General features: G+C 36.8%; 1 protein-coding gene across 1 annotated transcript in view; it reads right to left on the bottom strand.

The window, feature by feature from the left end:
- Positions 1 to 17156, bottom strand: part of itpr2 (inositol 1,4,5-trisphosphate receptor, type 2) — a 104368-nt gene that overhangs the window by 43677 nt on the left and 43535 nt on the right. Inside the window, exons 35-37 of the mRNA XM_051134464.1 lie at positions 15995 to 16173; positions 15617 to 15759; positions 13404 to 13512 (exon numbers count right to left, since the gene is read on the bottom strand). Coding sequence (XP_050990421.1) covers positions 13404 to 13512; positions 15617 to 15759; positions 15995 to 16173 — 431 coding nt within the window. The remainder of the gene's footprint in view (positions 1 to 13403; positions 13513 to 15616; positions 15760 to 15994; positions 16174 to 17156) is intronic.

Here is a 17156-nt window from a genome sequence, read left to right as displayed (position 1 = left end):
GTGAAAAGACGAATCTCAAAATCATAGTCATTGTTGGAAAGGGTTCAAATACACAAAAATGATGAAAAACCAAAGAATTTGTGGGACCTGAAGGACTTTTCTGAAGAACAGCAGGCAGTTTAACCGTTCAGGACAAACAAGGGACTCACGAACAACCACCACTAAACAAAAAAGCTGTGGATCATTCAGGTAAGATCACAGTATTGAGAATCAAGCGTATGTAAACTTTTGAACAGGGTCATTTTTATAAGTTCAACTATTATTTTTTCTTGCAGACTATATGTATACATCTTTTATGTGAAATATCTTATTCAGGTGAGTACTAAATAAAAAATAACATGCATTTTGTATGATCCCTCTTATTTTGGTAAAATAATTCACATTTTGCACATTCTGCAAGGTGTACGTACACTTTTGACTTCAACTGTATAAACTAAACATTCCCTGTTGACTTAAAGGATTAGTTCACTTCCAGACTAAAAATTTCCTGATAATTTACTCACCCCAATATCATCCAAGATGTTCATGTCATTCTTCAGTCAGAAATCTTCAGTCAAAAAAAAAAATAAAAAAAAATAATTGTATATACTTTAGCCACAAGCTAGTGCTCGTCTTGCACTAGCTCAACCTCACACTTTTCGTGTTCACGTTGGAAAGGTCACGTGTGACGTAGGCGGAAGTATCGACCCAGTGTTTACAAAGTGAACATGCAAAGAAAGTCAAACGCCCTTTAAAAAGGTAAAACAATGTCGGATGATTTTGAAGTTGGAGGAGAAAATGAGATGTAGTTTTTGGGCCTAACATACCTTTTTGAACCATAGTACACAGACGAAGAACTAACCGCACATGACCTTTCCAATGTGATTTTTTTAGGAAATGACAGATCGTTTCACTTGTTAAGACCCTTATTCCTCAGCTGGGAACATGTAGAACCCTTTGAACCTGCACTGAAACCGCAATTTGGACCGTTAACTTGTTGGCCACCACTGAAGTCCACTATATGGAGAAAACTTAAGTTCTTTTCGACTAAGGAAAGAAAGACATGAACATCTTGGATGACATGGAGGTGAGTAAATGATCAGGAATTTTTTTATTCTTAAAGTGAACTAATCCTTTAAGCCAGAGACCTTATTTTATGTGTTAACCATTGAAGCGCTTGTGTAAACATCTCACACAACACAAAAGGCCTTCAGAACAACTTCATTGGCACTGTAAAATTAATGGACTGAAACTTTGCTACCATGCACTCCCATTTTTAAGAGCGGAGGGAGGAGTGTGACTTTGGGTGGAACAGATTTATGGAAGAGAAAGAGTGTGAGAGAAAAATCAATACACCTAAAATCTCGTCAGGCAGTCTAGACATGAACCCCACGACCACATCTTCTCCGAGTCGAGATCTTGCATAACAGAAGAGTGGAAAAAGAATGAGAGAAAGATGCTAGTTCATTTATTAAAAAAATAGCTCACTCTACTACTTCTGCATACTTTTTCAAGCTTAAAAATGTTCAAAGACACAAAACCACCATGAAAATATAACCCTGGGGCAAAAATGCTACTAAAATAAACAAATTCAAAATAAGGGGGCAAAAACATTGTGCCCCTGTGCGATTAAAGGGACAGTTCACACAAAAATGAAAACCACCCCATGATTTATTCTCAGGCCATCATTGCTGTATATGACTTTCTTCTTTCAGATGAATACAATCAGAGTTATATTAAAAAATGTCCTGGCTCTTCCAAGCTTTATAATGCCAGTGAATGGCTGTTGAGATTTCGAAGTCAAATAAAGTGCATCCATCCATCATAAAAAGTACTCCATACAGCTCCGGGAGCTAAAAAAAAACCATATAAAGCAAATTGACGCATTTGTGTAAGAAAAGTCTCCATGTTTAAAACTTTATAAACCGTAATCTCTAGCTTTCACTAACTTTTTCCCATGGAAGTCAATTAAGGGGGGCAAATATTGCCTCTTAAATGGAAAACTTAATTTTAAATCCTGTATGAAAGCAATTTGCATTTTATACCAAGTCTTCTGAAGTCAAAACACAAGTCATTATTCACTTAATAGCTCTCGCTATTCATGAGAGTGGAACGAATTATGCTTTTAAGTTGGATCTTTTCATTAAATCTGGTTCACAAAACTGATCTGAATGACTCATTCACATATGAATGCAATTCTGAACAGTCTTCTGAGGATTTTAAGATCTTGCTGCATTTTGATCATAAGCTACACTTGCTTTGGTTCTGGCCTTGATACCTAGCACTACTCTCTAATATCAATTTCCCCTAGCATCTATCTTTTCACAGTCAGGAGGACAAGGGGGAGTCTCTAAGTCCGGGTTCCTGTAAGCATCCGCCCAGTCCAGTGGCCTGACCGCTCGGCGATTGGTCCAGAGGTCCCTTGTGTCCTGCTCTCAGAGGTAGCAGTGTTCAATGTGGCTCTTCTTATAAACAGTGCCACAAGCAGGAAAACAAATTAGCCTTGCATGTGAGAGCAATTGGAGAGATTGTTGATTTGCAGGCAGGGCCAAGACAAACAGCAGCAAGGACGTAAACAACCATTCCTGAAGATGACTGACCCTGGTGTCATTCGGAAGTGGGGCATGTGATCGCCTAACGTCCTTAGGGACATAAGACGTGTTTGTGAGATTCACTGTCTGCCGTCGGCGCCTGACCCGTGGATGCTCGGGCCTTGTTTTCGGACACATCTGAACACTTGGCGCTCACGAAGTGAGCATTTACACAAATAGCATGGCACGTTACACAAATGGTACTCGCCACACGTTCACAGATGCTTAGTCTCATGCACAATTAATCTGCATGATGAATCCACTTAAATCTATCAAATATACAAGCAAAGGGCTGATAAACAGCCAACATTAATAACATCTGTTCCACGGCCTTCCACTGAGGCAGTTATAAAAGCATGTAGAAAAGAGATATCAATTTGTTTTGTTGATTTGCAGGCAGGGCCAAGACTCTCTTTAATAACATTGCATTCTAAATGCATAGATATTAAAGGGGTCATCGGATGCCCATTTTCCACAAGTTGATATGATTCCTTAGGGTCTTAATGAAAAGTCTATAACATGCTTTGGTTAAAAAAATCTCAATGGTAGTGTAAATAACACCTTTTTTACCTTGCCAAAATTAGCTCTGCAAAAATCATCCTGTTCTGGTTGAGGTTGCTTTAAATGTTAATGAGCTCTGCTCACCCCGCCCCCTCTTCTCTTTGTGGAGTGAAGAGCCTGTTTACTTTAGCCGCGTTAAGCCGCTAAACTTGCTAACTAGCACATTATTAGGAAAGGCAATCGCAAAGATTGCCCACAATTTACCAATTCGTTTCTTCACTTTACTAAAATCGTGCACTCAATTTACTAAATCGTTCACACATTTTACTAAATCATGAGAACAATTTACTAATTTGTTTCGATTTACTAAATTGTGTACATGATTTACTAATTTGTTCCCTTGTTTCACTAAATCATGCACATGATTTACAAATTCATTACTTCGTTTTAAGTAAATTGTGTGCACAAAATAACGATATGCCCTCATTTTAAGCAAACTGTGTGTGAAATAATAATAATAATACTAATATAATAACAGTAATAATTTCATTTGCACAGTTTACTTAAAACAAGGGAACAAATTAGTAAATTGTGTACATGATTTAGTAAACCAAGGTAATGAATTAGTAAATTGTGTGCACGATTTTAGTTACTAATTTACTAATTTGTTTCCTCGTTTTACAAAATCGTGTGCACGATTTACTTCTTTGCTCCCTTGTTTCACTAAATCGTGCACGTAATTTACTAATTCATTATTTACTAATTCATTAATTCGTTTTTAAGTAAATCGTGTGCACAAAATAATGATGTGCCCTCATTTTAAGCAAATTGTGTGCGAAATAATAATAATAATTTCATTTGCACAGTTTACTTAAAACAAGGGAACAAATTAGTAAATTGTGTGCATGATTTAGTAAACCAAAGTAACGAATTAGTAAATTGTGTGAACAATTTACCTTTTTTTCTCTCCTGCATGTTATGTGTGGGGCTGCCTAGTTCTTGATTTAAAAAAAAAAAAAAAACCCTGTAAAAACAGGAATACTGTGAACTTTTATTACAATTTAAAATTATTTTACTAATTTTATATATATTTTAAAAATTACTTTATTTCTTTGACATAAAAGCTGAACTTTCATCATCATTACTCCAGTGTTTAGTGTCACATTTTTTTTTTTTTAAATAATTTCTAAATGATCATGTGACACTAGAGACTGAAGTACAGTAATGGCCACTAAAAATGCAGAAATAAATTACATTTTAAATGCATATAAATAGAAAACAGTTGTACAATTTACAATAATTTTTTTCCAGTATTTCTATTTTCACTATTTTTGATCAAACAAATGCAGCCTATAGATATAGTAAATAATGTAAATAATAATGGCGACATGGCAAGCAGATTCAAACACTGTGTCCTAAGCAATTTTCACTGGCCCTACATGGATAAATTTTCAGTTTCTTCGATGAGGATTCTATTCTAAAAATATCCCTATGAAGTAACTGCGATGCTTTCCAACAGCGTGTATGCAGGACAAAATGACCAGGATGAATATCAACAGAAAACATGATCCAAGCTGCTGAGATCATGCGGCTCCTAAAGTTAGTCTCCCCACTAAAGCTCACTCCTGCCGTGTACTGTGGACCTCCTGTGGATCATCTACAGGTGTGTTTTTCTGGCTCTTAAAGGAAAGGGAGCAGTACAACATGTTCCGGGCTTATTTCCATGGTGACCACACACCTCTTGCACCACGCTTGATGACTTATTTAAACAATGAGGGTGAGAAGCAAAAAAACCCAACACACTTGCAAATACACAAACACAGTTACAAGCAGATGGGAGATAATGCATTAAAGATGCAACGTGAAAATCTGGACTCTCTATAGACCACAATCCACTAGTTAAAATGCATCACAAACATGTTTTGTATAGATTTCAAATGCTCAATGTAGCAGCAGGGACGCCACCTCTCGCTTTATTTCATTGCAGCACTCCTGAACAGGTATGGTGGCATGTGACGGGACCCCTAGGTTAAACGTGCGTGTGTCCGTGTAGGCTTTGGTCTAAGAGCTCTGAATGCTCTGGCGGGATTTGTGTGTGGGCTGAAACAGTCGTATTCCACCGCAGTCATCGGGGAGCCCTGCTCGCGCATTTTAAAGCATGTACATGTCCCGTTCCCACCCCCGGCCCAGCATTGTGTGCGCAGCGATGTGTGTGTATCTGCATGTGTGTGAGAAGCTTAACCGTTTGAGGTTGGTAATCTGAAAAGCTGCTTTGCCTCCGGGCGGTAGTGTGAAACTTGGCTGGAGAGAAATACAGGCAGGATGAGAGAGAGAGAGAGGCATAGGCTGTTATGTAACAGGGCTTTTCTTTCCTTTGTCAACAAACAGGAGAGGCCTGTTTATACACACACACACAAAACTAGTCACCAAATACTGGTATGAGAGAGAGTTTACTTCAAGGGTACACCCATCCCGTGAGACGTGAGGTATTACTCTATATAAACACACTCCAGAACAGGCTGCAGTTAATGTTTTGCAACAAGAGCTGGACGCAATGAACAGAAACATCTTGGAAAAGAGGGAAAGTACGCAAGGGCTAGAGTGGCTTGGCTGTGTTACAGAAAGGTTTTACACGTACACCGAGCCACGCTCACTCACTCACACATTTATCACGTTCTGCAAAAACACAAACCTGTGCGGTGCATTGATTCCACCCTTTTCCATGAAAATGGTGCTGGTGTGCTTGTGCCAGTACTGGAAATTCAGCCAGAGGGATTAATGAACAGGTTTGGATTTTCATTGACGTAGATCACTGTTAGAACACAACCTGCCCATGAACACAGCACAGTACATGACGGTCTTTGTTTTAGAACTTTTTGTTTTAACACCCAAAATTTAAATCTGTGCCTTTAAGGACTCATCTTGAACAATTAGGCTTGATTTAACAGGCAGAATTTATTCAAATTTGTAACGATTTAAACTACTGTACTTTTTTTTTATTTTTTGGAAAAAAAATGATGTATTCATTTTAACAAAAGTAACAGTATCGATTTTTACATTGTTTAAAAAAAAAAAAAAAAAAATCACTGGAAAACATTTTAAAAAAACATGAAAATAGAAAACGGTTATTTTACATCTTTATACACTACCAGTCAAAAGTTTTTGAACAGTAAGATTTTTAATGTTCTTTAAAGAAGTCTCTTTTGCTCACCCAGCCTGCATTTGTTTGAGCCAAAGTACAGCAAAAACAGTAAAATTTGGAAATATTTTTACTATTTAAAATAACTATTTTCTATTTGAATGCATTTTAAAATGTAATTTATTCCTGTGATTTTAAAGCTGAATTCTTAGCATCATTACTCCAGACACATGATCCTTCACAAATTGTTCTGTTATTATGTTGAGTAGATTTTTTCAGGTTTCTTTGATAAATACAAAGTTCAGAAAAACATAGAATCTTTTGCAACATTATAAACATCTTTATCATCACTTTTGATCAATTTAAAGCATCCTTGATAAATAAAAGTATTAATTTCTATCATTTTTTTCCTAAAAAATGGTATAGTGTATAATGTTACAAAAGCTTTTTATTTTAGATAAATGCTGACCTTAGGTACTTTGTATTTATCAAAGAATCCTGAAAAAAAATTAACAGTTTTAAATATCGATAATAATAATAATAATAATAATAATAATAATAATAATAATAATAATAATAACAACAAATGTTTCTTGAAGATATTAGAATGATTTCTGAAGGACCATATGACACTGCAGACTGATAATGATGCAGAAAATGTACATTTGATCACAGGAATAAATTAATTTTTTTAATTATATTCAAATAGAAAACAGTTATTTTAAATAGCAAAAATATTTCACAATATTACTCTGTATTTTGGATCAAATAAATGCAGGCTTGGTGAGCAGGAGACTTCTTTAAAAAACAAAAAACAAAAAAACATTAAAAATCTTATTGTTCAAAAACTTTGGACTGGTAGTGTACATCCTCACAAAAATACAATAAAAACAAAGAATAATAAAAATCTATAAATAAAATAATTATGAAAATAAATAATTATTGATTTTTTTTATTATTTTATTTTTTGGCTGAACTATTTCTTTAAAGTTCGCACGAGACAAAAAAATGTAATTGTCTTTTGAAAGAAAAAAATGTCAGGACTTTGTTTAACAGGACAGGACTGCTGTTATTTATATTGGATCGTCATCAAATGTGAGAGTTTGATGGAGAAGAGACTATTTTCCCACCCATTCGTCAGTGAACACGTCATCAGAGAAGAGGTTTTGTTGCGAGGGCTAGGGGAAGTTAGCGTAAGGTTGACGAAGGAACATAATTAAAAAAAAAAATGAATAACTCATTTATAAAAAAAACAAAAACAAAATATTCCATAAAATAATTAAAATTAGAACAGTCAAAACCACACCCTCTCTAGAACCACAAGTCAAATGTTCCTGAACACAACTACACACACTTCTACCCAAGTGCCAAAAAACAAATAAACACGCAGGAAAATACATGCATACTCTCGCCACTTTGAAGCCTTGTGCTCAGCTTTCTCTGCTGTGACCGGTTGGCCATTACCACATATCTAAAATTACAGCAGAACAACAGCACCTGCTTGACATTTTAAACATTTTGTACATTGTGTGCAGACACACGCTCACGTTCAGCTCACTGCGCTGACACAAGTGATCATTCGAGAGAGAGAGAGAGAGAGAGAGAGAGAGAGAGAGAGAGAGAGAGAGGCCAATTATGTCTGCTCATGAGTCATGACCTGCTGCTCAGCAACCAAATCACCAAGTCATTGGCGAGAGAGACAGAGAGAGAATGGCTTCAAGCTAGTATGAGAGAAATCCAACCCGAAAACAAAGACTTGAGAGAAAAAGCACCGAGGTAAACAAGTGCTAAATGATGGGAGAGACCGAGCGAGTGAGCGAGAGCGAGAACATGATGAGCCACGTGAGGTTGGCTCAGACACTGCAGGCCGGTTACGTAAACACCCCCCGCTCCGTCGCCTCATGGACTCAGCAGACACCGCGCCTCTCCAATCCCTCCGCCTGCTGCTGTGCCACGCTTTTTTCTCTTCCCTCACATGGCTTCTCACATGCTCGCTCCCTCCCTCCTTCTTTCCCTCGCTCGCCCTCCTACTCTCTCTCTCCCCGGGGAGCCGGCGGTCTGTGCCGAGCAGGCCTGCGTGCAACCGCAGCACCACTCTCAGGGCGGGAAGAACATGGCAGAACAGCCAAACCCCGCGGAGAAGAGCGCTTCCAAAATAAACAAACACATACGGACGTGGAACTACGCAAACTATCTTTTTTGTGCTGAAGAGACGGAACGAATATAAGTCACTATTATACTTCTAAACTAAGTCTTGTATGTTACATTTAAAACATTCCACTACTCACTGTGATATCACAATGACAATGATGTCACAATGATGCAACAACACGGTTGAGAATGAACGCTTCAAAATAAACAAATGTGGAATTGCACAAAGGTGTGCCTACATTTTTTGCTAGGCAAACTTTTAACGGCAAATTCCAGCTTTTCTAATAGGAACCCGTGTGATCCGTAAGTTTCGCACAAACACAAAAAAGGTTCCCATACAGATTTCACTCACATTCAAATTTATCACACAAATTTGCCATGCTGACCAACACAAAGCTGCTCGGTTTGAAAATGACTTTTGTGTGATCTGTGCTTCGTACAGCTCAACATTAAAGGGGTCATCGGATGCCCATTTTCCAAGTTGATATGACTCCTTAGGATCTTAATGAAAAGTCTATAACATGCTTTGGTTAAAATTTCTCAATGGTAGTGTAAATAACACCTTTTTTACCTTGCCAAAATCAGCTCTGTAAAAATCCCATTCTGGTCGAGGTTGCTTTAAATGTTAATGAGCTCTACTTGCCCCGCCCCTCTCTTCTCTCTGTGGAGTGACGAGCCTGTTTATTTTAGCCGCGTTAAGCCGCTAAACTTGCTAACTAGAATGTTATTAGAAAAGGTGATCACAAAGATTCAGGAAAAAAAAAACCTAATACTCACTTCTGCTGTAAGTGAAGCTGGATCACGAATGATTTGCGCAAACACAGACGGATATATGTAGATCGGGAGCTGCATTCCATTCACAAACAAATGTAATCCACTGCATCTTCAGTGGCTCAGATGTCGGGAGTAAATGACGACCACTATGTTCATTATTATATCCAGCAACACAACACCTCAATCTGAGATATTCTTGTCTAACTTACATCCCTCCATCGAAACAATGGAGGTCAGACTGTTACAACTGATCTGAGGTAAAACGCTCATGTCAATCAACTATCGTGGGAGTGGCCTCTCTGTCGATATGATGCCACACCGGGCATCTGAGAATGGCTCGAATTGAAATAGGGGATATTATTTTTACAGATTAATTAAAAACCACTGCATGGATTTTTATCATTATAGGGTAGATGTGTACACACACTGCCAACACACATTAATGTTCATACAACAAGTGAACTTTGCATCCAATGACCCCTTTAAAGCCTGTGTAAAGGCAATTCAGAGAATTGCTTCTAAACACATTATAAATGTCAGAAATGTATTGCTGAAAATGCTTAAATGCTGTTTTATAATGTTCATCTGGGAACGCAACGCGCGCCATTTCATCAGATTTGTAAGGTAAATCTTTTATAAACCTACGCAAACTCAGGAGAATACATCAATACCTTTCTCAATATGCAACTGTTCTTCACAATTTCAAAATTAAAAAGTTTAAATCCTCACTCTGAGTTTACATGTTTTGATGTCCACATATTCAAAATTATTAAAGATTAGGTGGACATTTGAATTAAATGTTGTTTAGTCAATATTAAAGGAACACTCCACTTTTTTGAAAATAGGCTCATTTTTCAACTCCCCTAGAGTTAAACAGTTGAGTTTTACCGTTTTCGAATCCATTCAGCCGATCTCGGGGTCTGGCGGTTGCACTTTTAGCATAGCTTAGCATAGATCACTGAATCCAATTAGACCGTTAGCATCTCGCTCAAAAAAGACCAAAGAGTTTCGATATTTTTCTTATTTAAAACTTGACTTCTGTAGTTACATCGTGTAGTAAAATTGACGGAAAATGTAAAGTTACGATTTTCTAGACTGATATGGCTAGGAACTATACTCTCATTCCGGCGTAATAATCAAGGAACTTTGCTGCCGTATCATGGGTGCAGCAGGCACAATAATATTAAGCAGCGCCTGAAAATAGTCTAACTTCCGTCAACATAACCAACATGACCACCTGCTTGCACAGGGAGACTATTTTCAGACGCTGCGTAATATCATTGCACCTGCTGCAGCCATGGTACGGCAGCAAAGTTCCTTGATTATTACGCCAGAATGAGAGTAAAAGGCAACTTTTCATTTTCCGTCAGTCTTAGTACACGATGTAACTATAGAAAAGTCAAGTTTTAAATAGGAAAAATATCAAAACTCTTTAATCATTTTTGAGTTAGATGCTAACTCAAGTCAGATTCAATGATCTATGCTAAGCTATGCTAAAAATGCTACCGCCAGACCCAGAGATCAGCTGAATGGATTCGAAAACTGTTTAACTGTAGGGGAGTTGGAAAATTAGCCTATTTTCAAAAAAGTGGAGTGTTCCTTTAAACAATGATTAGATCACGCAGTAAAGTGAAAAAACAAATCAGCAGGCCATCGGCACCCACTGCGGGCATTTCTTATAATACGTAATGTGCATTAGCTCTGTTGTTAATAATACATTATGTATTTGAAGTTTTGTTCAGTAAAATCATATGATCACTTGCTTTTGATACTTTATTTGAACAAATTATTTTTGCCTCATTGCTATTATATATGTATTTTAAAGGCTTAAAAAAAAAAAAATATATATATATATATATATATATATATATATATATAACCGTAAAAATAATCGACTGATTACTTGATTACTAAAATAATCGTTAGTGACAGCCCTACTCAGAGCTCATCATCAATCATTTTTTTTTAAGTGGTGAGACAGAGCAAATAATATTTGCTGTGAAGGTGTGGTTACATTAATCTTTGCTTAGCAACATTTCACAGGTGAATTTCTGATTCAACAAATTTTGATTTAACAAATGCTGATTCAACATGTTCAGTTGGTGAAAATAAGTGTCGACATTCCCCCACTCCCTATGATATCATAAAGACTATGATGTCAGAACGTTAATGATACAACAACACAGCAAACACAGCCAAACTCTGGGGAAAACGAACACTTTAAGATTAACAAACACATTCAGATGTTGAAAAACCCAGTTTTGTGGAAGACACCTAACTTGTAAGGTGCAGTAACATCTACCATTCCTCAACACCACTTTGTGGGTCAGATTCCAGTCATTCTAATAGGAATCTGCCTGATTGGGATGGAGAAAAATTTCCCTCACACAGAACTGTTCCTCAGTGTCTTTTTGCATGGTGAATTATATTCATTCTAATAGGTATCTGCTAATTGGGAGGTAAAAAAAAAGAAAAGTTTTTATTTTGCTCATGTTTAAGGCTGTCACAAAATCTCACCACACAAACCAAAAGAAAGCTGCTTGGTTTGAAAGCTGTACTTCATATGTTGCTATACTATTGAAAAAGGACCTATTTTTGCATGCAAAATTGTGCTAAAATCTCACTAATGGAACCGTACCTTGCATGTTCACTTTGCAAAGACCGGGCTGGTACTTCTGCAGTAATGAAGGATGATTTTGAAATGATTTTTGAAGTTGACAGTGAAAATACGATTGGTGTTTTTCGACATACCCTAACAGTCTTGAGTCAGAATACACAGAGTTCAGGCAGAGCAAGACAAGACGAGCGTTTGAGATTAAAAAGTATTGAAATAGTATTTTTTAAATGAAAATAACCGATCGCTGCATTTGAGATCATTTGAAGCCGCATTTAAACTGAATTTTGGAAGTTCAAACGAGGGGCACCATATCAGTCCATTATATGTAGAAAAATCCTGAATTTTTTTTTCTTAAAAAACATAATTTCTTTAAGACTGAAGAAAGAAAGACATGAACATTTTGGATGACGCGGGGGTGAGTACATTATCTGTAAATTTTTGTTCTGGATGTAGACTTCTCCTTTAAGGAAAAATGACTGGAAAAAGTGTAAAGAATAAAAAAAACAAGTGTCATGTCGTCATGTTCTGACCATAAAGAATAGTTTAAAGCCACATCTGTTTTTTTTAAATTACCATGATATTTTTTTTTGGCCATATCACCCCGCCCTACTCCATACATCACTATACTATTGAAAAAGGACCTGTTTTTGCATGCAAAATTGTGCCAAAATCTTGCTAATGGAACTGGACCTTTATACTAAACTTGTCACAAGTCTTGTTTTACATCTGAAGGCTGGAATACACTACACAATTTTTCCCCCCTGAATTTCCGCTGATTTACAGTCTGGAGAAGTTCACACTAGTTGACGAAACTCAGAGCCAGTCTGCAGATTTGAGTTGACAGATTTCATTTTAAAAAAAAAATGCATAGTGTAGCTTCAGACTATGATTCAGCGATCCAGTTGGAGGATATCAAACATGTCTGATATTTTGATATTAGAACACACTGTTTTCATTTGACTATGATGTCATCATGTTTATGATGTAACAACTGGGAATTAATCCGCAGGAGTTTTATTTTTCTACTCTCGCTTCTCTTTATTTTTCTCTCACTCCCTCTCTCCATGTGCGAGGCCGTAGTCAGCTTTCTGCAGTATTGATTTGTGGTGCTGGGTGATTTGGCTACTTGCTCCAACACTATGAGCGTGTCCTCATGTGCCTTTGCTTATGTAACAGCGCGGGACTCTTTCTCCACTGAATGCTGATTAACTGTCTGGAGCTCTAGGACTTCCAGCATTCACCCTGCTACAGATGCCAACGACACTGCAGAGGCCCAGGAGCAGCGCTTCACTTCGCACGCCCGCTTTACGCGCACACACATAAGCACTCTCAGCTCTATGGGTTGAGGGGCGGGGTCATCAAGTTCACAGTCCTTGGTTTTGGCACTAACGCCCTCTTCTGGTGGTCACTGGCATGGCAGCCACATTCCCTAAAGGTGCTGTGACATCAGAGGTGGCAGGTGCATTTCTGATGTGGGGTACAAAACCTGAGCTGATCTGCTAGTTGTTACTGCTAGTTAGTGGCTGGTTGTATTAGAAACGCATTTTGTACACACTCTCATAATTACAGACTAAAATTCATTTATTCATTAGGAAAAATGGGAATAGAAAAAGGCCAGAATAAGGTTAAAGAAAGTTCCCATCACACTTACCTTTTCCTCGAATATTTCTTTTCTATCCAGCATCTCTCGCAGAGTCTGCAGGATCTTAATACACAGCTTCTCCTCTTTCTCCATCAGTTTCTTGGTGTGTTTGATAAGCCTGAGAGAAAATATTGACACACATTTTACTCTAAACATGTAATATAAATTAAGGATATTAAACTGGCTGCTTGACCAGTCATACTTGGTACACACTTTACAATAAGTTGTCATTTGTTAACATTAGTTGATGCATTAACTAATATGAATGAACAATTAACAATACATATATTAGACTATTTATTAATCTTAAGGTTAGTTAATAAAAATACAGTTCATTGTAGTTCACAGTGCATAAACTATTGTTAACAAACGCAACTTGTGATTTTAAAAACGCATTAGTTAATGCTGAAATTAACATTAACTGAGATTAATAAATGCTGTAAAAGTATTGGTTATGGAGTCACACCAATGCATCACTCTACAGTGGACCATTTGCGACTGAAAACTACTGTGTGCGACTATGAAAAAATATTTTGAAGCACCAGTGCAACTGGCCCGATCAGCATATTTGTGTTTGCGCTGAGGGGAGCTTCAAACGTTTCTACGTGTTTTTGCAACACTGAGTAATGTATCACAGATATATCTTATCAATCCTTTCATAAACAAAGAGTAGACAGAGTGTAAATAAGGGATTGATTGTGGAGTGTAGAGAGCTTTGTTGATAATAATGGAACTTTGTGAGATCGTGATGAACTAAGATGAGTAATGGCTTTTAATGGTTTTTAAGGGAGTTTGTAAATGAGATATTGATTTAATAGTTAACAGTTAAATAAACAAGTTAACATTATTTTGTCGTCAAAAATAGTCTGAAACAAGTCACAACTGAGCCGCTGCGCATCTCCATTCAAACACAGCGGTGTTTCGTTTATGAATGAACATGCGTTTTTAAACGAATCTAGTGTCAGTGATTCAGTTTCCCATTCATAAAGACAGTCGCTTGCTTTATTCCTGAATGAATCAGTCGTTCGAACAAATCAAAATGAATGATATGATTCAGTAATTAAATCAGTGACTTGCCACCACCTACTGGCAGATTTAGTTTCATTTTTCAAGTATCTTTTAAGTTATTATTCATTTAATATTTCTGTATTAAAAAATGTTATATTTAAAACATGAATCACAACATGAATTTATGAATTTAATTGAATAATATATGAATAATTTATGAATTTAATTGAATAATTAAAGACTAATGTATTCCTGTGAGTGCAAAGCTGAATTTTCAGCAGCCATTACTTTAGTCTTCTGTCATATGATCCTTTAGAAATCATACTGATTTGTTGATTTGGTGCTCAAGAAACATTTATTATTATCAATGTGCTGCGCTGCTGACTATTTTTTGTATAAACCGCGATACATTTTTTTCCAGGAGCCTTTTGTAACAAACTGTTTCTTTCGCTTATTTGAATCCAAATGTACTGACTCGAGCTTTTTGAACAGTAGTCTACATAGTAATCAATCCATATATTTGATATCTGTAAATAAAATCAATTGATTTGCAAGCCATATTTGAGGAAAAACTATTAAATCCTAAGAGCATATGACACTAGCACATACTATTAAGTTGCCAGTTTGAGACCGTTTTCAATTCATTATTTGAATTTTCATTCAGTATTTGAATTGTTTCTGCACAACAATTTTCCATAAGTCATTTCATTTTAATAAATTAAATGTCTAAACAAGCTGTGACACATAAAACAGGAAATGTGTTTTACGTCCTAGTCGTATAGATTTATATAAGCACACCTCTTACGCAGACCTTCTGTGATTTTTGAGGTATATTTTGCTCAGCCTCAGATAATTGCTTATATAAGACGCTCAGAACCCCAGGCACATTCACAACAAACACATTTTATAGCTCATATATGATGCTGCTGGTATACGAATCACAGCACAACCAGGTCCAACACATATATATAAGCGTGAACATTTTCAATTAGACTTAAATGTTTCAAAACCATTTTACCAAGCAAACATACAACAGACAATCAGTTAAGGGTGTTGCTGACGCAAATGTTTGGAGCCGCAGCAGAAATTCTCAGTGATTTATAATGTCATACCTATACCTACGGCTATTTTTAACACCGCCACTGGACCTGTTTAATATATTCATCGCAGATGACGCACGGTTTTAATTTGTTTGATGTGGGTGCGTGTCTCACTTAGACATAAAGGCTCCATCCTCACTGCGGAGCTGAGCAGACTCAGGAAACAGCATCTCTGGGCTTTGCAGCACATCTACTAATACAGAAAACTCTGCCTGCACTTGGGGACTAAACTGCTCCTCCAGATACACAACGACTCCCTGAAACACATACACATAACATCAAATTAAAAGTAGGAGTAAGTGTCATAGACAACGCACAAACACCATCACACTTATCTAATTAGTAGGGCTGGCAAATGATTAATAGTCTTCAAAATGCAAATTTATGTTCCAGAATGTACAGGATTTGATTCTGATTGGTCAGCTGCCTTGATAAACCAACAACTGTGCGGTTGTATAACAGTGAGAGTTTTGGATGTAAAGGTGACGTTACCTGTAGTTTCTCAATGATTCGGTAATCATGAGCACCAAAGGGCTCCTTACGGGGTCGGCCACGGGTTGAGAGCTTCCAGTCTTTCACTGCACGCTGCACCATGCTGGTGTGCGTTTTTAGCGACAGGGCATTGACCTGACCATCCAGGTCCACTGGAATAGGGATGGCCCGGCTTTTAGCTAGACAGGGTTAGAGGGAGATGTGCATTTATAACCTTTATGCATTCTTTATGCATACATTTAGCTTGTTAAACTTTAAACATATGTAATGCGATCTAGGAAAATCCAACACTTGGTGAAATTTTACCTTTTTTAGGTTTAGATACCATATGAAAGCTGGGTTCAAGCTCATAGCTTGAACGTTACCAAAGTTATGGCTATTTTAAGTTGGCTGATAGCGATGATTTTCAGGAATGGAATTTTGAGAAAAACGGGTTTAAAGTGAGACTGCTTTCACTTTACGGGTTTAACGAGATTCGTCTGTCAAGTCAGGAGCGCTGTACTGCATTATTACACAGACTAACGTTGTTTATCATGGGCATAGTGTCTAAACTTTTGATGACCCCTTTTATGTTTAGATAGCACTACAATGCAGCCTACCTTGTAGGAAAAGCGAGCGCAGCGCAACTGTTCGCACAGTGTACATAAAATAGACTGTTATCAGACTCCTCCTCTTTAGTAACTCATTCGATCCTTCATCTCTGGATGTGAAATAGTCCATTATAACATTGTTTGGGGCAGTGACATCAAGATTGAGCAGATTAACACTCGTCTGTATTTTCGTTCTATTTTTGGGTACATTTTGATGGTATTTTTCAGTTTATGGCAAGAGATATAACATTTATTATTCATACATTATTCATTTATTTATTTTACAGGTTGCATGATTTTTGCATGTAGTAATTGAATTCAATGTCAATAAGTTCATAAATACTGTATGCAAATAAGAATGTTAACCCAAGATTTAGAAATGTAATGCAAATCCTGAAACCTGACGATCCAGAATTAACAACCCATGAAACAAGATAACCCAGCATTTCCTAACCTAGGAAGTGTTTCCTCAAAATACTGGATGAGAAAAAAATAGTAAAAAAATAAAATAACACCAACATTATAAAATACAACATTTAAAAAAAAAAAAAAAAAAAAAAGTGTATAAATCA

This window comes from Labeo rohita, chromosome 18, assembly GCF_022985175.1.
Source record: "Labeo rohita strain BAU-BD-2019 chromosome 18, IGBB_LRoh.1.0, whole genome shotgun sequence".
Lineage (NCBI taxonomy): Eukaryota > Metazoa > Chordata > Actinopteri > Cypriniformes > Cyprinidae > Labeo > Labeo rohita.
The sequence above is the reverse complement of the archived record's forward strand: the minus strand, read 5'-3'. Positions and strand labels throughout refer to the sequence as shown.